Source organism: Boleophthalmus pectinirostris, unplaced genomic scaffold, assembly GCF_026225935.1.
Source record: "Boleophthalmus pectinirostris isolate CB_2022bp ecotype Guang Dong unplaced genomic scaffold, ASM2622593v1 HiC_scaffold_13, whole genome shotgun sequence".
NCBI classification, from domain to species: Eukaryota; Metazoa; Chordata; class Actinopteri; order Gobiiformes; family Gobiidae; genus Boleophthalmus; species Boleophthalmus pectinirostris.
Window position 1 is genome coordinate 29,747,105 of NW_026571036.1, and position 22,155 is coordinate 29,769,259.

Consider the following 22,155-nt stretch of genomic DNA (forward strand, 5'->3'; position numbering starts at 1 on the left):
TCATTTAGATCATTTTGGCCCCGGAATTACCAATCTCTACTGAACTAAAGGTAGCTGTTAACATGAAAACAGTACATGACATCACAAGGTGGAACAGAGTGTTTTGAGCTTTGGAGATGTAATAATAAATGATTGTGGTACTCAAACATGTGTGAATGAAACAAAACACAACTCCAGGTATGTTTCGATGAGGTAATAGCATTAAAACATGGTTATCAGATCACAAGATTCAGTTTTGCGTAATATAGCACCTTTAAGTTCTAGCTCATGTAAATAATGCAGTTATTTCTATACTGTACACTCTACGACCTTGATAGATGAAAGACTTTGAATTCACCTTTCTTTGAGTCTGCACTTGTCATACCACTCTGCTCATCCACCAGAGGGCGCTCTTCCCCTTCCACCACCTCCACCTGCTCTGCCTCCGTCACGCTGCCAATGACGGACAACACACAGAGTTAGTGATATAACAGACCACAGTTTAACCTGAAGAGCAGAGGTTATATAAGAGTTTCACCTCTCACACACGGACCTCGTCTTCGTCTTCAGTGGCAGCGGGCTCTGAACAGGCAGCTCTCTGGTGTGTGGCCTGTGCACTGAGGACAACAGAGTGACAAGACTAATCAGATTTCCTCGTCCATTTCCTCTTCCTGTCTCTATCCATCATCAGTGAGATCGGGTTAACGGTCTAACCTGGTTTATCGTTTCCAGAGGCAGTGACAGAGGCAAGGTCCGGGCTGGTGGGGGCACAAGATCGAGACTGGCTGAACTGCAAAGGAAAGGTTTAAACTTAATATAATAGATAGATAATGTTACACTATTTTCTGATCTATCTTACAGTGTAGTTTCCTCATCAAACACATATCTGGAGCTGTGTTTTGTTTCATTCACACATGTTTAACACACAAACCCTGCGTACTTAGGCTCAGTTCTTCTCTCAAACAGAAAATACTCTGTTCCACCACTGAGTTTAATGCCATACTCTGTTTACATGGAGACTTGAATGCTTTAACTGAAATGTTACAAACTAAACGCAGACCCTCTACCATAAAAGTTACAAAGTGCACCTGTGTAACTATCTCCTATAGATAATGCTTTTATTTCTTTATCTTTTTTACTAGGGACCTTGTGATGTCATGTGGTGAAACAGGAAGTGCGCCACTGCGTTTTTAAACTGCATAAACCTTCACTAGAATCATTTGGATTACCATATTTTTGGACTATAAATTGCACTTAAAATCCTTTAATTTTCTCAAAAATGGACAGTGTGCCTTATAATCCGGTGTGCCTTATGTATTAATTCTGGTTGTGTTTACTGACCTCGAACCAATTTTATGTGGTACATGGTGCTCAGAAATCTGTCAAAATGTTTTAGTACAGTTTTGGTAAGATATGAAGCTGCACCACTTGGATTGTCGGAGCATTACAGCTACTGTAGTCAGGAGCCTCACGGAGAAAGTCCGAAAGGAGCTGAACTGCATCAGCGTACAAGGAGCAAGCTTTTTTTTTCCATGTTTAAGTTTCATTTTTGTAAAATGTAAAACAAATGTGTCAAAGCTGCATTAAACACATTATTACTCAATGTATATTTGAGTCCTTCTGGGAAATAAAAAACAAACATTCACATTTATAATGCACATTCACCAAGACAGGGAGACAACACTGGGCGAAGTCACGATCTGTCAGTGGATCGTGGATGCCTGGGCATTAGTTTCATCCATTTGTTTCGCTTAATGCGCCTTATAATCCGATGTGCCTTATGTATGAAAATAGACGACAGAATTCAACATTATTGATAGTGCGTTTTATAATCCAGTGCACCTTATAGTTTGAAAAATATTAACAATCTCTACAAAAGGTAAAAGGAGCAGTTACCTTGAAAACTACCACTACCTGACATCACAAAGTGGAACAGAGCAATTTGAGTTTTAATGTAGATGGACTAATAATAAAGCATTACTCAAACGTGTGAATGAAACAAAAACCCAACTCCAGGTCTGTTTTTGAGGAGATAACAGCATTGTAACACAGTTTAAAGCTCACAAGGCCTTCAGCAATATTTGAAAAAGTTCAGAATAACTGATCTTAATTTCAGTTATGTTAGTTTAGATTTATTAACAGGCTTCAGTACAGTCTTTTATTTTAAAGTAAGTAGTGGCACCACGTGTAAAATATATATACATGGAAAGCTTCTGAGTTTCTTGTCATAGAATACTGACACTAAAATTTGACGTTGAACTTTTATATTGAAATCAGCAAGAAACAGGTTGAAAAAAGTTGCTCAATCTAAACACATTTTTACATTCAAACATACAATATCTACTGTAAATATATTTTCTATACAGTGTGGGCCTTACTTCTGGAGCCAGGCAGCGTCGCGGGCTGACGGGGTGCCTGAGTTGAGGTATCCGAGAAGGACTGACTACACAGGGGGTTATAGAAGTGTGGCGAGGAGGGGTCGGAGAGGGACTTTTGGATAGCGAAAATCCCACAGGAGACGAAGCGAGCAAAGGAAGGTCAGCGGCATCCAGATTCGGTTGTTTTTTGGTTAAATTTGGCGATCGCGGCGGTGATCCGAGTTGCAATCCTTCGCCCACGGAGAATGAGCGGCTAATTTTAGCGATGGAGCTGGCTGTTGGGTTCATGTAGGAGTGGGGGGTCCTGGGAGAGGGGGTGGGGTCCCAGGGCAGAGGGGAGAGGGGGGACAGGGAGGAAGAGAAGGAAGAGGAGGGAGGAGAGGAGAGGAGGAGGGAGGGTTTGGGCCGGTCCAAAAACAGGTGTTGAGGACGCTGTGGGGTTTGTCTACGCTCACTGGAGGGGACAGGTGAGACAGGAGCTGCAGAGAAAGAAAGGAAAGAAAGAATCAATCAATATTTCACACTCAAATTGGCTTATTTCACTTGGATAATCATTTTGTAAAGCTGTCCTGATTGGATTTTTAACAGGTAAAATCAATCTTATCCCTGAAAAAAGTTCCATCTACAAACTGTTTTTTATCTCAATTTGAGTAGTTCTGATTCATTTACTTATTAGACCAAAATCATTTGAGCATAATCATTTCATTAAATCCTGTAAAACCTCCAAATAAAGAAATTAAAATAAAAAAGGTAATTTTCTTGACAGGTTTTGTGGATGAAAATAAATAAAGGAAACATCTATTCAAAGCCAAAAATATCGAATTGAAATCATACTGTTGATATATTTTTGATCTGATTAAAAGAGAATTTAAGTAATTTATCCTCCACGTACGTCTCTCAGCTTAACGTTGACTCATAGGAGCTGTAGTAACACGATCATCTGTGATACGAGCAGCTGCTTCAAGCTCAGACTCTTGTGTACATTCGGGACACTGATGAGAGAGATGTACGTGGAGGATAAATTACTTACATTTTCTTACATTGATGATGTAATGCTCCACAAAAAGATGGATTGTTGTGATATTCGTGAGTTTGTGAACTCATGAGAATCCATCTTCAGAGACTCCCGCTGTGAGGGTCAAATTCGCCCAGCAGCGAGTGGGCCAATCACGTCGCAGCAGTGAATTTTGTGAGGAAGCCAGAGGCAAAGCGCCCAAACAAACCAAAACAAATATGGCCACGGCAACAGATGTACTTCAGCCTATTTCAGCGTCTATACGGACTATTTTGTTTGTGAAAAGCACGCAGAAGGTAAGCGCTTTGTGCATTTGTGGACAGATGTCTGTGCTTTTTTCTTTTTTCTCAACTGGATTTAAATTTTTTTTTTTCGACTGCTGAGAGCTGCTCCAGATTGGTAAATGTGCAGCCCTCAATTCGTACTGCTACATATATCAGTCTGGTGAGAGTCAGGTTACTGATGAAGGCCAGAGGGCAGTGTTCATTATCAAATTTAAGTATTTTTTTTTTATGCAATGAAACAAAAAGCACAACTTTACCAAAACAAATAAGACATTAGTATTGCCTGAGGTTTTGTTAAAGTAGTGGTAGTATCTGTCTTACTTTGAGAGGGCAGGTTCTGCACAGAGTGAGCTTTATATAAACAGTTGCTTGTGTCCAGAGGAGGAGCTTTGGCTGAAGGGATGGACCGTCTCCACAAGTGTCCACCAGGGGGCCTCTTGTTCTTCTGAGCCCGGAGGAGAGGTGCACTGACTGTGTCTGATCTAAATGAGGAACAAAAAAATTTTTTTCATTTATTATCACAAAAACATTCTGCTAAATACACTTGAGTGCACTCTGCGATCGCAGAATGCTGGCAAATAATAGTAACAATATTAATGAATTTTGCATTTGATTAGAACCAAAATAGCTAAAACACTGAATTTAACAGAAGCTAAAACAATTATTTCTTACCTCACACACTTGTCATTAGTAGATTTAACGTCTTCAGTGAATCTGTCATGTACATTCCCCATTAGGGGGCGCACTTTGGACACTGGGGGCTTAGCGCTACAACAAAAACAAAAAGGATTTGCCTGATCAACAAATCTGCAATCAGACAGTTAAAGGGCCCATATTACACTATTTTCTGATCTATGTTATAATGTTCTTTTCTCGTCACAAACAGACCTGGAGTTGTGTTTTGTTTCATTCAGACTTGTTTAAAACACAAGCCCTGCATATTTAGGCTCAGTTCTTTTTTTTTTTTCTTCTTCTCAGTTCTTCTCTCAAACGGAAATCGCTCCACCTTGTGATGTCATGTGGTAATACAGGACGTGCTCCACTGCCCTTTTAAACTCCATACAGCTTTACTAGAATCATTTAGATGATTTCAGTCCTGGAATTGTCAGTCTCTACTGAACTGAAGGTAAAAGGTAGCTTGAAAACTACTGCTTGTGACATCACAAGTGAAACAGCATTTTCAGCTTTGAAGACAGACTAATAATAAAGGGTTTCTCAAACACGTGAAAGAAACAAACACAACTCCAGGTCTGTTTTGGATGAGGTAACAACATTCTGACATGACTTAAAGCTCACAAGGGTCCATTTTGTGTAATATGGGACCTTTAAAAGTTTTATATGAATGGATCAGAGTCTGTAAAAGTGTTTGAGTATCCCACTGTGAGGAGGATGGTTTCAGGGTCCTATAATCCTCCCGTGGTTTGTCTCTGTAATAATATCTGTGTGGGTGCTGTTATTTGGGCTGTACCTGTTCTGTCCTCTGCTCAGGAAGCGTGAAGAGAAACTGGGGACTGGGCTCTGAGCTGTGGACACAAACCAGAGTCACAAACAAGAGCTACAGGCACAACAAATGTTTTACCCGTTTAGATTGTTGTTGCTGTTGTTTTAAACTGGCGTGAGACAAGATTTAATATATAATTTCCCGTTAGCATGTTAGGAAAACAGTGTGGAACATTTTATTAAAGCTTTTGCTATGGTTTTGTTGATATGTGGAACTGCATCAACTGATCCATTTATGCACTAATTATGCACTATGAACGCTTTCTGTATTCTCCACGGAAGTGTTATTGCTGGGCCTGTAATGTTCCACAGTAATCCATTAAAATTATCTCCGTAGAGACACGCAGGTGACGCCACCAGGACAAGTTCAGGTCAGATGTGTGGAGAGGTAACATTCTGTGACCCCGCTCACATGCTTCACTCTTCTTCTTAGATCTACTTATGGACAATGCAAATGCTACAGGCTTTTTACACCATATGTATCAATAAATATGGTAGAAGACCTTCTAAGTGAAAGACTGTATGAGACCTTCCAGAAGAAATCATTTCATCACCAACCAAAACACCAAAGCAGAGCTAGAGTGAGGCCTTTCCTGTTGTGTTCACCTGGCGCCCCCTGCAGGCTGCTGTGATGCTGCAGGACACAGAGGAGGGACACTTTTGGCTGTTCCTCTCCTCAAACTGCCCTGACACAAATCTGCTGACACTCCCTGACCAGTCCTCCTGTTAAACTGCACGGAGACCTTTGACTGAGACACAAAGGCGAGTTGCAGAGTAGAAATGTTGCTGCAGCAAAACTTGAATTTCCCTCAGGGTCAATAAAGTCTCTCTCTCTCTCTTTCTCAAAATAGAAAAATGCAAAACAGTGGCATGCTCTGGGACATTCCAGTAATAATAACATCCCCATGGAAACAAGTAGATAGCAGACATCCCCGTAAAAAGTTATTTAGTGCACCTTTAATTCCTTAAACAGCCATCTTTAACTTGGAAAACACTTGACAGATTATAGATTTCCTCACCCGCCCTGTTGCTGTTGCTGCTGTTGTTCTTGTTGTGTTTTAGATCCTGGTGGTTGTTGTTGATGATGTCCTCTGTGTGGTCTTCAGTCACCGTCCTCAGAGCCTCCTCTACACTGCTCACTGTGAGGGGAGAGACCTGATCCTCTTCTCCCTCCTCCTTTTCTGCTCCTTCTATCTCCTCTGAGCTGTCCTGGTTCAAAGAGTCCACTTCTGAAAAAAACAAACAAATCTCATCTTATTAAAATGCACGCTTAGAAGTCTTTCACATCTGTAATATTGGCACAAAATTAGTGAGGGATGGGCACATAATAGGAATGTAACAATAACCCAAATATCGTGATATCGTATCGTCAAAAGTCTCACAATAATATCGTGGACCGTCACAATATATCAAATCACAAGTTCCTTTGCTTAAATGCATGGTTTTATAGTAGCAACAGCTTAGAAACATTGGGAACTACATATCCCATGATTCATTTCAGTGCAAACAACATGAAGAAATATGTTTTTTAACTGACTTTTTGGGATTAATTCACACCAAAATCTTGCCATGGTGTTTTAAAAGCAAAAAAGTATTCTATCTACATTTATATTAGCCTCTTCAAAATATCGCAATAAATATCGTACCCTGAGATCCATATCGTGATAATATTGCACTGAGAGATTTGGATATCGTTACATCCCTAGCACATAATCTAATTGAGATCCACTTTTCAATAGAGAGATCTACAGTACAGCTAATTCTGGCAGTAAAAATGTGTTTTGGAGCAGAGTTCAGATTTTGGACGAAGAAATTTGACTACTTTTTGTGTTGAATCGCAATGATTCAATGTTTTGATTATTTGTTTTTACACTGAGATCACCTTTAAAGAGCCCAGATTACACTATTTCCTCAATAGAGCGTTTTGAGTTTTGGAGATGTAAACAGCCTAATAATGCAGGTTTACTCAAACGTGAAAAAAATGAAACAAAACGCAACTTCAGGTATGTTTTTGATATGGTAACAGCATAATAACATGGTTTATAGCTCTCCTGGATGTATCTAAAATGTAAAAATGAATGAGATGGAGTGTCATTAACTAAAACTAATCTACATGAAGAATAATAATTCAAACTCTTATCTTTGCTTTGAACAAAAAGACGGTAGTTTAAAGGTGCACTATGTAACATTTCTCGTGAAGGGTTCACCACTTACTTGTCTCCATGGAAATGTTATTGCTTTGTCTAGAATGTTCCACAGTTTAGATTAAACCTACACTGTAAAATCTGACACTAGGGTTCACTTGCATTCAGCTCGTTTACTTTACTCACAGCTACGAATGAGTGGATCTTAATGATTGTGGTAAAGTAACAGTTACTTTCAATGCAAAAAAAGCTCATTATTTCAATTAGACTAAAGTCGACTCGAATGAGACGAGTAACTTCAACAGTGACGTGTTACTGCCAAGAGTCCAGCTCCATTACCCAGTTGTTTCCGTTCCTACTTTTGCTACCTACCTGTTTTTCCTACAGCTCCACTCATTCCCTGATCCTCCCAGAGCGTCTCTATATCCTCCCTCTGTTCATCCAGTCTCTATATCCTCCCTCTGTTCATCCAGTCTCTATATCCTCCCTCTGTTCATCCAGTCTCTATATCCTCCCTCTGTTCATCCAGTCTCTATATCCTCCCTCTGTTCATCCAGTCTCTATATCCTCCCTCTGTTCATCCAGTCTCTATATCCTCCCTCTGTTCATTCCAGTCTCTATATCCTCCCTCTGTTCATCCAGTCTCTATATCCTCCCTCTGTTCATTCAGTCTCTATATCCTCCCTCTGTTCATCCAGTCTCTATATCCTCCCTCTGTTCATTCAGTCTCTATATCCTCCCTCTCATCCAGTCTCTATATCCTCCCTCTGTTCATCCAGTCTCTATATCCTCCCTCTGTTCATCCAGTCTCTATATCCTCCCTCTGTTCATCCAGTCTCTATATCCTCCCTCTGTTCATCCAGTCTCTATATCCTCCCTCTGTTCATCCAGTCTGTGCTGGATTACACCTGTTCACCTGTTTTGTTTCTTCCAGTGCGTGGCCTTGGTTGAGTCGACATGGAATAACCGAGCTTTATTATTTACACATGTTGGGATGTGCTTTGAACTTAAGTTCAACTAAAGTTTTGCTATGTTTTTTTCAAAGACTAATGAAGCAAATATTCAAATCCTTGTACCTGATGCAGATCTAAATGGCATTATTGTATATAAGTAACGTTTACATTACAAAAAAGCTTAAGATATAAACACTTAAATTTATCAGAAAATGACTTAAAAGTATAATTATCTTGCTGCATGGACAAATAATTTTACTAGGTAAGTTATCTTATAATAAACTACCCCCAGACTAGAATTAAACAGTCTCAGAAGTAGTAAGTATCATAAAACTGAAAACAAGATGAATAACCTGATATAAGTTTTAAAATCTTGGCCAAATCAGAGAAATTTGCAGTGTAATTCCTCAATTCGGTTTCTATGGTTTGAAGATGAAATTGCTGTTTTAAAAGTAAAGGTTTCTGCATATTTCAGATTTGAGGAACTGACTGATTCGTGGGCGCAGCTTCACAACATGAGTTCTATGAATGAAAACTAAAGTTCACTTCACTTGCTGTGCCTAGTTCGATGAAAGAAGAATTTACTGGACACCACACTGAGGAATTACTTGTAAGCTCTGCTGTAGATTCACAGTCCACTTTAGTCAGATTTTTCAAGGCAATTGGTTTCCGAGATTTTTCCAAGTAGGTCTACTTATTCGATTTTACAGTGTATCTATCACATTACAGTTCAGATCTGTGGAGTGCTGTCCCTACTCACAGACGGAATTATTGTATTTTAAGCAATAAAAACACCAATCAATTAATAAATGGTAGATGGAAATGTTTGATGTCCAGGCAAAGCAATAACATCTCCATGGAGACAAGTAGATAGTAGACCCTCCACCACAAAAGTTACACAGTGCAGCTTTAAGTCAAATGTAAACGTATATATCTTGATAAAATCAGTCTGTACCGTCCAGGAGGTAGTCAGGGCTGGACTCTCTGCTGTCGTATCCCACAGAACAGGCGCTGTCCGGACTTTGGCTCTCCTGGCTCTTGCTGCTCCTCCCTCTCCACTGCCCCCTGCTGGACACTGGCCTCTTCACTCTGTAATCACTGACGCAAGAAGACAGAAATAGAAACAATTAGATGCTGGGATCATTTAGGTGAAAGTGTTGCGTAGGCCTGCTCGATTTTAAAGCAAAATGTAATAAAAATGTATACGTATTGTGAGTAAATTTGCAGTTTATATTTGAAAGGTCCATATTACAGTTTTCTGATTTATGTTATAATGTTGTTTCCTCATCACAAACAGACCTAGAGTTGTTGTTTTGTTTCATTCTCACATTTTTAACACAAAAACCCTGCATATTTAGAAGTTCTTCTCTCAAACAAAAAACACTCTGTTCCACCTTGTGATGTCATGTGTTAAAACAGGAAGCGCTCCACTGCGTTTTTAAACTCTATACACTTTCTGTAGAATCATTTGGATTTCTGCTCTGGAATTGCCAATCTGTATGGAACTAAAGATAAAATGTGGCTGTTAACTTGAAAACTACCACTACATGAAATCACAGAGCATTTTGAGCTTTGGAGATGCAGACAGACTAATAAAAGAGACTCAAACATGTGTGAATGAAACAGAACACAACTCCAGGTCTGTTTTTGATGAGGTAATGACAATGTAAGATTATTCAATTTTGCGCAGATTTTCAAAATAAAAAACTGGGACAGGCCCCGGTTTTGGAGCAGTTGATAATAATGAAACTGTGAAAAGAGTGGGTAATTAAGAAGAACTGTTCTGCACTCGGCCCATTCATGACTAACACGTGAGTCAGTATAGTCACATTTTCTTTGTGTTTTGGTTATTTTCAAGCAGCTTTTCTGTATTTTACCAAAATAAATAACAATTTATCCCTCTACTGTTGGCAGGGAACAGATTGGTCAAAAATAGGGGCACCTGGGACATTTCTTGTATAAACTGGAACAAATCACTGTTTTTGGATAAATCTGCTGGATTTAACCAGGAAAGGAGGGAAGTAGGATTTTATTCAGATGTAATGTAAACAACTCCAGGAGCAATTAACATAGAGAGAAGACTGAAATATAAATTGACATATTTGTAGAGGTCTAAACTGAAGGGTTACTTTTCAGTTCAAGGATATATTGTATATTATATTTACAGTGGATAATTGTGTAATTACGTAAATAACTGCATTCTTTGTGATTTGATAATTGCACCTACTTAAAGTTCCAGTTTGATTGTCATATATATTGTGCATCTCCAGTGTTGTGTGTTTGGTCGTTTTTACCTTTCTCTGTCCTCGGTGAAGGGCAGAACTTCTTCAGCTCCAGGGACGCTCCGGGAGAGAGAGCGCCAGTCAGAGTGTTGTAAAGTCCTGCGCTGCCTGGATCCGTAATCCACCTAAAAACACAAAAACACTTCACTTAGAACATTAAGGTTAACATTAAAGATGATTTTTGTCAGAATAACCTATCCTGAAGCTAAATAAAATGTGACTATATATTGTAACTAACGATTGAAGACCATTTTCAAACGCGCAAAGAAAGTACACAGAATAAATATTTAATACAAAAATATGACTCAACTCTCATTTTTGTCTTAAAATCAAAAGAAGAAATGTTGTTTAAATGTTACTGTTAAGTATATATCCAGTTTGAATAATGGCTGGAGAATTTTACATGTTAATCATTTACATTTTTTATGTATCATGCCACCATTCAAATTGTGGAAGAGTAAATTTGTTGGTCTGACCTTGCCTAATCATCTGAGCTGGAGCAAAAGCACTACAATACTTTTAAGAATTCACTGTTAAGTATTCTCAGCAGCTTCTCTTCTTTTTGTGGAAACTAAGAGAACTCACAAAGAACTCAAAGATCCTGCTCTACTTTTATCCCTGCACCTTCGAAAGCCTCCTTGGCTCTATCACCGTGTGGTTCAGCAACATTACAGTCAAAGAGAGGAAAGTTCGAGGCTCTTTACAAATGTAGCCTTTCAAACCGAGGCCTTCAGATCATACACGACCTCTCTGGCCTCCTGCAGAGATGTTCAAGCTTCTCACCTCTGGAAGAAGATATCACTCTATTAAATGTAAAACTTCTTCCGTTAACAGCTTCTTCCCACAAACTTGAACAATGCACTTTGAACTTTGATGCAACACCTTAATATTTTGGCTCTTTAATCTTTGTAGCTTTTTCATTTCACAAAGTTGTCATGTCATCTTTATTGATTGTCTATTGTTTGTTCATGTGTTTGTTTTTAATGTCTCATTGTGCATTCTGAGCTTCTTGCACATGTTTTCCAATGCAGTTTTTAACTAAAATTGTCAAATAAACTAACCTAACCTCACCACACATACCAGAGGGTCCTGCAGGTTGCACATGCTCCTCCTGTCCCAGGTTTGGAGGGAGCCGTTGGGGCTGTTGGGGCTTTTCTTCTGCCCAAACGTCTCCAGCTGCCTCAGGTCCAACATGGACTTGACCATGAGCTCCAGAGACCCTCCCCTGAGAGACCACTGCCTCCGGGGACGCTTAGCCTGCTCTGAGGTCACTGTCCTGGGCTAAAACAGCAGTACACAGGCAGCAATGTTACCAAAACCATTTCTATATGTTAATTTGACTCTGTATATTCAACAGTCTTATCACAGCAGGAACATTTAAAGCTGCCCTATGGAAGTCAGAGTCCTGCATGGGTTCGTTTTGGAGACCCGCACCCACCCGTACCCATGTAGTACAGCACCGCACCCACCCATAAACCCATGATTTTATCAAAGTTAAACCTGCACCCGCCCGGACCGAATACAATTCCACCCGTTACCCGCCCGTGCCTGTAATACATCACACACAAATTAAACTCATTCTAACTGAAGCATCCATCAGAATATGAACTGAAAAGTTACGACTTCAAGAATTAGAATCACAAAATGAAATTAAATGATTACGCTTTCTTCAATACGAACACGAATTCACAGACGCGACTCGACTGTCATCACTTCACAGGCTTTATTTACTGAGCAGAAGAAACATTGATTGAGATGCTGGACTTTTGTGCCGCACACACCACAGGACTAACCCAGGGCTGATTCCAGTACTGAACTAGGACTAAAAAAGGACTAAACCAGAACTGAACCAGAACTGAACCAGGGCTCACTGTCGGGACATGTAGACTGTCGGGTGACCACAGATGTCCACGCACACGGAGGTAAGTGCTGCTGTCACCTGATCGTGCTTTCTCTCTCACTTGGTGTTCTCTCTCTCTTAAGTCCAAGATTAGTCCTGGTGTAGTCCTGGTTTAATTCTGATTTAGTGCCGACCCGCCTGTGTGTAATCACTACCCACCCGCATACCCTGCCTGTAAAATTCCAGAACATTAAAACCTGCCCATTTCAGCAACTATTTGCCTGTACCCGACCCAGAGCAGGACTCTGATGTAACTTTTCCTGTGGGGCCAGTCCACCACTTGCTCAGATCCACAGAGATGTTGTACCCAGTTCAGAATTGTAAGTTTTAGGCCATATATTAGATGCATGTCAATAAAACATCAATTTTAATGTTATTTTAGACTTGTTAAAATAGCAAAAACACAAAAACACACAGCAGTCTAAAAAAACACAATATGATGTTTTTAGTTTTTAATTATCTCCATAAAACCATAGCAGAGATTAGATGTTTATGCACAAACCTTTGGCAGCTCCCAGTCCTGTCCTTCATCTGAGCCACCTGTTACAGCAGAGGCATTTATGAGCTACAATATAATTGCGCACGAAAACCTTCAGAGGATTTTAATTCAGACTCGACATTTACATGCAAATAAAGCAATGGAGGCTAGAGGTTTTAAATGTGTGCATCTGTCCCTGGACTAAACAAGAACTTCACAGGGGAGATATGAGGTAAAAGCAGGACTAAACAAGGACTCTACCAGGACTGTGCCACTAGGAGCTTTTTTTGCATCTCATTTTCATCATCTCCCACCTCTACCTCTCTGAATTCAAACGAGCAGTTATCCATGGGTGTCAGAATGATGAAAAATTAGGACCAGGCCATAGTGATTCATCATTTAAAACTAAATATTATATATTTTGAGTAGAAAAAAAGGCCTCAAAATGTTGCATAGAACAGGAAGCTGAAATCCGTGTACAGATATTAGGATTTTCAGTTCAGTCAATTTTAAATCAATGGAGATTTTAAGATGCTAAATACTAAAGACAGCATTTATTCAAAAGTATTCCAATAGCATTGATACTTTGAAGCTGATGTCATACACATTCACTGAGGTGTGATGCTAACTGAAAGCACTGCTCTGTTATAAGCTCTATTACTCAAGTTTGTTTAGTTTTATTTTCACACAATCTGACCACAAAGAGCTCTCACCTTTTCTGTTGAAAATAAAACACCTAAACAGGACCATGGACACTTGTATTGATCACAGGCTACTGAAACTGTGATGTTTAAATCCATTTTGTATTTTTTCTTGAGTTTTCAGACAATCTTTTTTGACATTATTTGCTATTCTGTGCATTATGTCACCATGGAAACCATAGTTAATAGAGCACAAACTGAACTGAACTGAACCTTGGTACTATGAGGAGAACGTGCTACTGTTCTAACTTATACAACCTATACAACCTATACACTGTATACATAAATGAACATAGCTAATGTGCAGGCCGCTGCATTCCAAATAGGAAGTTTACATGCAGCTCTTCTGGCTCTGCTGACCCTGGCTCAGTCAGTATTGTCTTACATTGGAATATTGTGGTCCCTCTCTCTGTAACTGCTGCTGTGAGCCTCGTCATTTTGGTCTTAAAATGTTCCTGTGTGTGTGTTTTTTTTTAGGTATTTTGTCTGTCAAAAAAATTCTCTTCATAATATAGACCTTGGCTGCAAATTCATTCCTGTAACCCTTAGCATCTCGAGACTTGTTTGAATGATGCTGAATGTTGTGAGAGACGTCACACTCTCTTAGTCCACTTTTCTTTCTACAGTCTTTGCTCTAACCACTCTGCCACCATGCGGTGTTGTAAACTGATCCATATGTGAATGTGTTTTGACCTGTGTCCTCTTCTTCGTGGCTGCTGTCAGAGGTGACAGTCTGCTCTTCTTCAGTCACCGTGTCTTCGTGCTCATGGTCACTTTCTAAAGAGAGACCCTCTAGAGGTGGAGCGCTGTGCAGCTCTCTCCTACAAACACACACATAAACGTTAGGAATAACTCTACACTTAATAAAGAAACATCTATATCTAATCAGTGCTAGTGCAGCTTCTGCAGCACAATGAACAATTCTGAAGGTTCTAAGCTTTCACATGAGAAAAACTTGTATGTGTCCTCTGCAGTTTTAGGCTTAGGCACTGAAATATTCAATTGTGATAGAGATTGGATAGAGATTTTCAGAGCAAAACTGATCCAACTGATTCTAGTGAAGGTGTATGGCATTTAAAAACATAGTGGAGCACTTCCTCTATTGACATGACAGCACAAGGTGGAGTGTTTTCTGTTTGAGAGAAGAATTCAAAGCCCTAAATAAGCCTAAAATATGTAGAGTTTGTGTGAAAATGAAACAAAACACAACTCCAGGTCTGTTTGTGATGAGGAAACATTAGAACATAGATCAGAAAATAGAGTAATATGGGTCCTTTAAGAGTGTGGTATAATTATTCGGGTGGGCCATCTAATTGTTTCCTGGTTTGGTCTCATGGAGACCAAGTTACAGGTCAGGTCTGTGAAGAGGCGACCCCACCTCACAGTCAGAATGCCTGTTTTTATGGATATTATTGAGCTATAAAACCACCTGTAATTAAATAAATGTAAGGCAGAGCTGTTTAATGTCACACTGTGGAACATTCCAGACACAGGAATGACATATCCATAAAAACAAGCAGGTGACAAACCCCCAACCAAAAAGGTACATAGTGTTTTTTTAAACAATCCTCTCTAGCCCCACCTGCTGTCTGTGCGGTGTATGGGTGCGCTCGGGTCCTCTCTGAGCTGCCGGAGTCTCTGTCTCATCTTCAGTGCGAGTTCGGGGGCCAGTCTCCACACAAAGACACAGCTACAGCACAAGAGAAGAAGAAACAGCCACACATTAAACTTTCATATGTTCATTTCTGAGACAGAGGAGGAAACAGGGCTCTCATTTCCTCTCAGGTGGAAAAAGGTAAAAGACTCAGATACACTCAGATTCCTCTGTGATTGAATTTAAAGTCGTTTCAGGAGAATTGCTCCATTAATTATACAGAGGCTACAGAATACATTATACTGTAACCATATTGCTCGCTTTCACATGATATTTAACACAGGAGAGGGCAGCTAAAATAAATATTGTTGAAATACAGTTTGTCCCAGTACAAACAGGTCTGTTGTTCTGGGCTCCAGGGTTTTAGGGGCCCAGAATTGGACCCTTTTCGTATTCATTTATATTAGAGGGGAGCCCATGTGAGGATTCTTGCCTCACACAATCCAAATTTTCGGAAGTGTGCCTTAGCATGCTAGTTATTGTTAGCTTTACCATGATGACAAAACTCCAGTGTGATATGTGAAAGTTGTGAAAAGGACACAAGAAATTGGCCTAAACTAAACTTTTAAAAAAATTCAATTGTGATTCAATATTACAATTATTATAAAGTGAATAATAATAATTGTACCCATTATATGTGTAGATACAGTGTTTTTTACCTGTCTGCTGAGACTGAAATCAGATGCTTGCAGTCACTGGTGAATTTCAACCCAGTGACAATCTCTGAAAGAAATTAGATAAAATATTTAAAAAAATGTCATCTCTTTGCAAATTTTTGTACTTGTTTACAATAACTAAATTTTAATTAGCCTTAATAAACTAATTTTGTTCATGATTAATTAAGTCTTTGTTCATACTTTATTAAGAACGATTCAGGCTTAGAGCAACTACTTAAAGGTGCACTGTGTAACTTTTCTGGTAGAAGGTCCAACACCTGCTTGAAGTGAATGTTTTTTTAATGTTTTCCGTGGAATGTTCAACAGCATTGCATTGGCATTTAATTTAACTATCTGCATGGAGACAAGCAGGTGACTTTACAATGCAAGTTACAAGTCAGATCTGTGGAAAAGTGGGCCCGTTCACAGTAATAATGCATTTTTAACTGTAGTTTTGAGGAATAAAACACGTGTCATTAAATAAATATAAGATATGTTTGTTTAATGCCATACTGTGAAACATCTCAGGAAAAGCAATAACATCACCATGAAAACATGCTAAACCACAATCACTGTCAATAAATGATTTGTTTATTATGAGTTAAAGGTGCATTGTGTAACTTTTCTTGTGGCGGGTCCAATGCTTGTCTCCATGGAGATGTTATTGCTTTGTCTGGAATGTTTCACAGCAGAGGTGGGACCAAGTTGTTGTTTTGCGGCTCTCAAGTAAGTCTCAAGTCTTTGACCTCAAGTCTGAGTCAAGTCCTAAGTCAAATACAGACAAGTCCAAGTCGAGTCTCAAGTCACTGGCCCAGAAGTCCAAGACATCTGCTTTGAGCTTCAAGTCATTTCAAGTCTTTAAACAAAAGTACCAAATAGAGCTTAGATTATTGCAATTTATATGAATTTTAAGATAAATTGCACTTATAAAGTCATACAATATTTATATATGAGTATTTATAGAGTATGTAAGAGTTGTAAAAATGCAAATGATTCCTTTTTAAATGTCTTGACAAGATCTTAGAGTGAATCATTACAGTCAGCACAGAACGAATTCAGATTTAAAAGTGCTTCAAGTCTTCTCAAGTCACATGCCTCAAGTCCGAGTCAAGTCCCAAGTCACTGACCTTCAAGTCTGAGTCGAGTCCCAAGTCTTAGTCCATTTTATCAAGTCAAGTCTCAAGTCTGAAAATAGTGACTCAAGTCTGACTCAAGTCTAAGTCATGACTTGCAAGTCCCCATGTCTGTTTCGTAGTATGGCATTAAACCTTTCTATCTTCATGGTCACAGTCAGAACGCCTGTTTCTCTAGGTATTTTTGAGCTGTAAAACCACCTGTAACTGAATAAATGTAAGCTGGAGCTGTTTAATGTCATTCTTTGGAACATTCCAGCCAGATCAATGACATCTCCATAGAAACAAGCAGGTGATGGATCCCCAACCAAAAAGTTACATTGTGCACCTTTAAGTCTTTCATCATGATTTATTAAGGCTAATTAAGATGTAATAAAGTGGTAGCCTAAGTTTAATCTAATGATCCATATATACAAGTGTTTATTGTTACCTGAGTGTCCAAACATAGTGGTGACACATTCTCCAGTGTAGAAATCAAAGATGCTGATGTTTTTATCTGAGCAGCTGGTGGCTATGTACAAACCAGAGGGATCGATCTGAACCTATAACACAAAACAGAATACAAAATGAATATGTTTTTATAAGAAAATGTATAGTAAATGTTATGAAATACATAACATTACCTTGAGCAGACTGCCATCTTCACTCAATGATCCTTTAAAGGCCTTTTTCTGTTTACCTGAGCTGATGTCAAAAAGCCTGATAATAAAGAATGATAGGGCTGGATTAAAAGGGCCCATAATACACAGAATTTACTCTCTTTTCTTTAGCCATATTATAATGTTATTACTGCATCAAAAACATATCCGGAGTTGTGTTTTGTTTCATTCACAGATGTTTGAACAGCCCTTTATTCTGTCTACATGTCTGTCTACACAAAGCTCAAAGTGTTCTGTTCCACCTTGTGATGTCATGTAGCTGTAGTTTTCAAGTTAACAGTTCCATTTTCCTTTCCTTCCTTTCCTTTTACCAGTTCCAGAGCTGAAATTGTCCAAATGATTCTAGTGAAGGTTCACTGTTGGGCAAGTTACTTCAAAACGTTATGCGTTATTTATGGCTTGTTACCGTCATTTCAAAGTAATTTGTAAATTTGTATGGCATAATGTAAGATATTACTGTACAAGACTATTCCAGCACTTTTAAATTACTCTCACAATAACTGTGCGAAGATGCCGAACTTTTGCACCATATATGGACAGAACCAGGACTAAACCAGGACTAAACCAGAACTGAACCAGAACTGAACCAGGACTAAACCAGGACTAAACCAGGAATAAACCCAAGACTAAACCAGGATTAATCCTGGACTAGGACTTGGAATATGGGACCGCCCCTGAGAGAACCCCAAGCCCGTGGAGCAGGGTGTCCGCAAAGCGTGATCAGACGTCAGCTGTTCTTTGCTCTGTGGAGAGCGAAGTTCTGCGCCGGTCCTTTCGCCCACGGTTATCCATCGGTCTACAGGCGCACCTCTGGGCTCGTCCTGACATTCAGAACCATAACAATGGCGTTTCACCGCTGTTAATATTGCAGTGATTTTAGCAAATTTGTATGAAAAAAAACAAAACGAAAACCCACCACTTCAATCCAAGTCACAATGCATTGTGACGCGCGTTACTGACTGTACCATACTGACCATACTGACTGTATCAAGTTAAATATTACCATTTTTTCCATGTAATGCCGAACATTACTGCGTTACAGCAAAAAGCAACGCATTAGTAATTTGTTATTTTTATAACGTGTTACTCCGAACACTGTGAAGGTGTATGGAGTTTAAAAACACAGTGGAGCAGCTGTTTTACCACATGACATTACAAAGTGGAGCAGAGTATTTTCAGTTTGAAAGAAGAACTCAGCCTAAATCTGCACGGTTTGTGTGTTAAATGTGTGAATGAAACAAAACACAACTGCAGATATGTTTGTGATGAAGAAACAACATTATAACATAGATTAGAAAATACCATAACAAACCCTTTAAAATCCAGTTATACACGTCACAATATATTTATTAAAACTACAAAATAAAGTGTAAAAGTGTAACTTCAATTCTATCTAAAAGCAAGTGTATATAAAGTGCTTTTCTATCATCACAATGTCATTATTTTTTCACTTGGAACGTCTGATTTTATAAAGATGCTGAAATAATAGAAGAATTGTTTTCTTTTAGACAGTGTGAATGAAATAAAAAGCATTGTTGTTTTGTCCTTGTGCGAATAGTCGTACAATGTGATGTTTCTTCTCACAATAATATTAACTCTTTAATTGAATATTGTGACATCTCCACTGTTAAAACCGTATTTGCTCAAACAGACAAAGACAATTTTTCCTACTTCCTCCTCATATGATCAACCTCTGCCCTTCTCTGAGTGTTTGACAGGTGGGTCACAATGAACTCACCCAATATGCTTATTATAAGAATTTGGATTCACTGATGCAAATTTTGAGACATCCAGGAACAAAATATATCAGAGAATCCAACTAAAACAGCTGGACTTAGTTTTTGCAGCCCACTCCATTTCAAGTTCAGACTCAAATAGAATCCATGTGTCATTCGTTCATTCATTTTTCAAAATAAAATCAAAACTAAGAAAACGAAAAAAAAAAAAACTATTTTCTTCATTATTTGTCTCCAAAACCAAAAAGAAAAAATGGATAACGATTAATTTTTTTCAGTTTTCGATTTCGTGTTTAAATGAATAATGCAAAAAAAAAAAACGGATAACGGACGTTTCCTGTTTCCGTGACAAACCAGGTCTGGGACCAGATCAAGACTGAGACTAGGACTGAGACCAGGACTGAGACCAGGACTGAGACCAGGACTGAGACCAGGACTGAGACCAGGACTGAGACCAGGGCTGAGACCAGGGCTGAGACCGGGACCAGACCGTGATTGAAACGGGAACAAAACTGGGACCAGACCAGGACCAGACCGGGACCAGACTGTGATTCAAACCGGAACAAGACCGGGACCAGACCAGAACTGAGACCAGGATCCTGAGACCGGGATCAGACCAGGACTGAGGCCAGGACCTGACTGGGACTGAGACCAGGACAAGACCGGGACTGAGACCAGGACAAGACCGGGACTGAGACCAGGACAAGACCGGGACAGAGACCAGGACAAGACCGGGACTGAGACCGGGATTGAGACCGGGACCAGACTGGGACCAGACCAGAACTGAAGCCGGGACCAGACCAAGACTCAGGCCAGGACCAGACCAGGACTGAGACCAGGACTGAGACCTGGACTGAGACCTGGACTGAGACCTGGACTGAGACCTGGACTGAGACCAGGACTGAGACTGGGACCGGAGCAGGACTGAAAACGGTTCAGTCCTGGTTTAGTCCTGGTTTAGTCCTGGTTTAGTCCTGGTTTAGTCCTGGTTCAGTCCTGGTTTAGTCCTGGTTCAGTCCTGGTTTAGTCCTGGTTTAGTCCTGGTTTAGTCCTGGTTTAGTCCTGGTTTAATCCGGCATCGCAGGTTAAATCACGTTAACAGGAAACGGCCGTTATCTGTTTTTTCCATTATTCATTTAAACACAAAATCGAAAACTGAAAAAAACAAATTGTTATCCATTATTTTATTTTGGTTTTGGTCACAAATAATGAAGAAAATTGTTGTTTTTTTGTTTTCTAACTTTTGGTTTTATATTGAAAAACAAATGAACGAATGATACACGGATTAAATAGAACAGACTGCATTCATCTCTGTACTACTTTCTGTTTGTTCTGCTGTTACAAAGCTCGAAATAAAGAAAGAAACAAAAACAATAATGAAAAAACAGCTGACGTTCAAAAAGTCAGTAAGTCCAGCTGCTTTAGTTTTACTGTTTGATATGGAATTGTGATTAAATAAAAATGAAATAAGCAAAAATATAACGTTGGCTGCAGATGGTCCTTGTTGAGTTACTTGTCCCTATTTGGTTTAGTTTTAAGTTTTAATTCTCTTGACTTGGTTCTGTTCAGTCTTGGCCCTCCAGGGGGTCTAATTTGGCCCACGAGAGGGTGCCGAGATTCTACGAAGAATCTACTTTGATTCAATTTTGCAATGAAAAGACGCAGTCAGGAGATTGGAGGGAGGCCAATCCTGACTCTTTCCTAATACTTTAAGTCAATTTAATCATAACATTTCTTTGAAGACAAACATTTTTATGTGCAAACTCACTAATGCACATTCATTTTGGTCCATTGAGGAAAAGGCTCTGGGGAACCCTTGTCTACGTTCTACACCATCTTAAAAGTTATAAAATCTTTTCAAAATAATAATACAAAAATTCATATTATTTTATTCTACAGACAGATAGACGCTGACCTGATGCAGCGGTCCTGACAGCCCACAGCGGCATATCTACAGGTCGGGTCGATGCTCATGTCGTACAGGGTGCTCTTCTTTACCGAGTGATGGGAGCGGTGAAACTCAGCGCCCCCTTCAGTCTGGGAGAGGACAAAAGAGTCAGTTACATTTTGTAGTCAGAAAGTTGGAAAAATTGTCCTCTCTGTATTTCGCCCACTCCAACTTGCCCCTCGAGAGTTACAGTCGCTCTCCACTCCATTCCAAGTACCTCCCCAAAGGATTTCCAAATCACACACATTTAACTAAACTCTTTGCTTATTATTTTGAGTTTGCAGCTAGTTCTTACCACTTACATAACAATAAATGTGAGTAAATATTATAAATCCCCTGTTAAGATACGCACTGATGCGATACTAGTGTAGAATATCGGTGTTGATACTGAAACATTCGCTGGATCGAGTATTGGATCCATGATGTTGGTTAAACTGACATCCTTGTTGGGTCTTTAACTGGATGTAATAAGACAGGATGAATTTGTCCTAGAACCTCTCATCATGTTTAAACTTTTATTCATACAAAGCTGTTCAGTAGTTATGCAAAAAGATAAACAACAGTTGCATAACACACTTGGCTCTCTTGTGTAATAAGTTTACTGACTTTTAAGGAAATAAGTTACATTTTTCTGTCTCTACACTAGTTTATATTGGGTATAGGCAGAAAATTTAAGTCAAAGATATCGATATCGGTATCAGAAATGAAAAAAGATGGATCAGTGCATCCCTAACCACATTTAGGCCCCATACACA

The 22,155-nt window shown here is 39.3% G+C and overlaps 1 protein-coding gene across 1 annotated transcript in view; it reads right to left on the bottom strand.

Annotated features, from left to right (window-relative positions):
* LOC110168278 (mitogen-activated protein kinase-binding protein 1-like) overlaps positions 1-22,155 on the bottom strand; it is a 58,739-nt gene that overhangs the window by 5,539 nt on the left and 31,045 nt on the right. Inside the window, exons 15-32 of the mRNA XM_055149607.1 lie at positions 21,368-21,489; positions 17,681-17,756; positions 17,488-17,599; positions 15,928-15,991; positions 15,197-15,304; positions 14,308-14,435; positions 12,938-12,975; positions 11,616-11,816; positions 10,548-10,660; positions 9,209-9,351; positions 6,176-6,385; positions 5,125-5,179; positions 4,329-4,424; positions 3,978-4,138; positions 2,358-2,836; positions 694-769; positions 518-596; positions 338-432 (exon numbers count right to left, since the gene is read on the bottom strand). Of these exons, the coding sequence (XP_055005582.1) occupies positions 338-432; positions 518-596; positions 694-769; positions 2,358-2,836; positions 3,978-4,138; positions 4,329-4,424; positions 5,125-5,179; positions 6,176-6,385; positions 9,209-9,351; positions 10,548-10,660; positions 11,616-11,816; positions 12,938-12,975; positions 14,308-14,435; positions 15,197-15,304; positions 15,928-15,991; positions 17,488-17,599; positions 17,681-17,756; positions 21,368-21,489 (2,356 nt within the window). The remainder of the gene's footprint in view (positions 1-337; positions 433-517; positions 597-693; positions 770-2,357; positions 2,837-3,977; positions 4,139-4,328; positions 4,425-5,124; positions 5,180-6,175; positions 6,386-9,208; positions 9,352-10,547; positions 10,661-11,615; positions 11,817-12,937; positions 12,976-14,307; positions 14,436-15,196; positions 15,305-15,927; positions 15,992-17,487; positions 17,600-17,680; positions 17,757-21,367; positions 21,490-22,155) is intronic.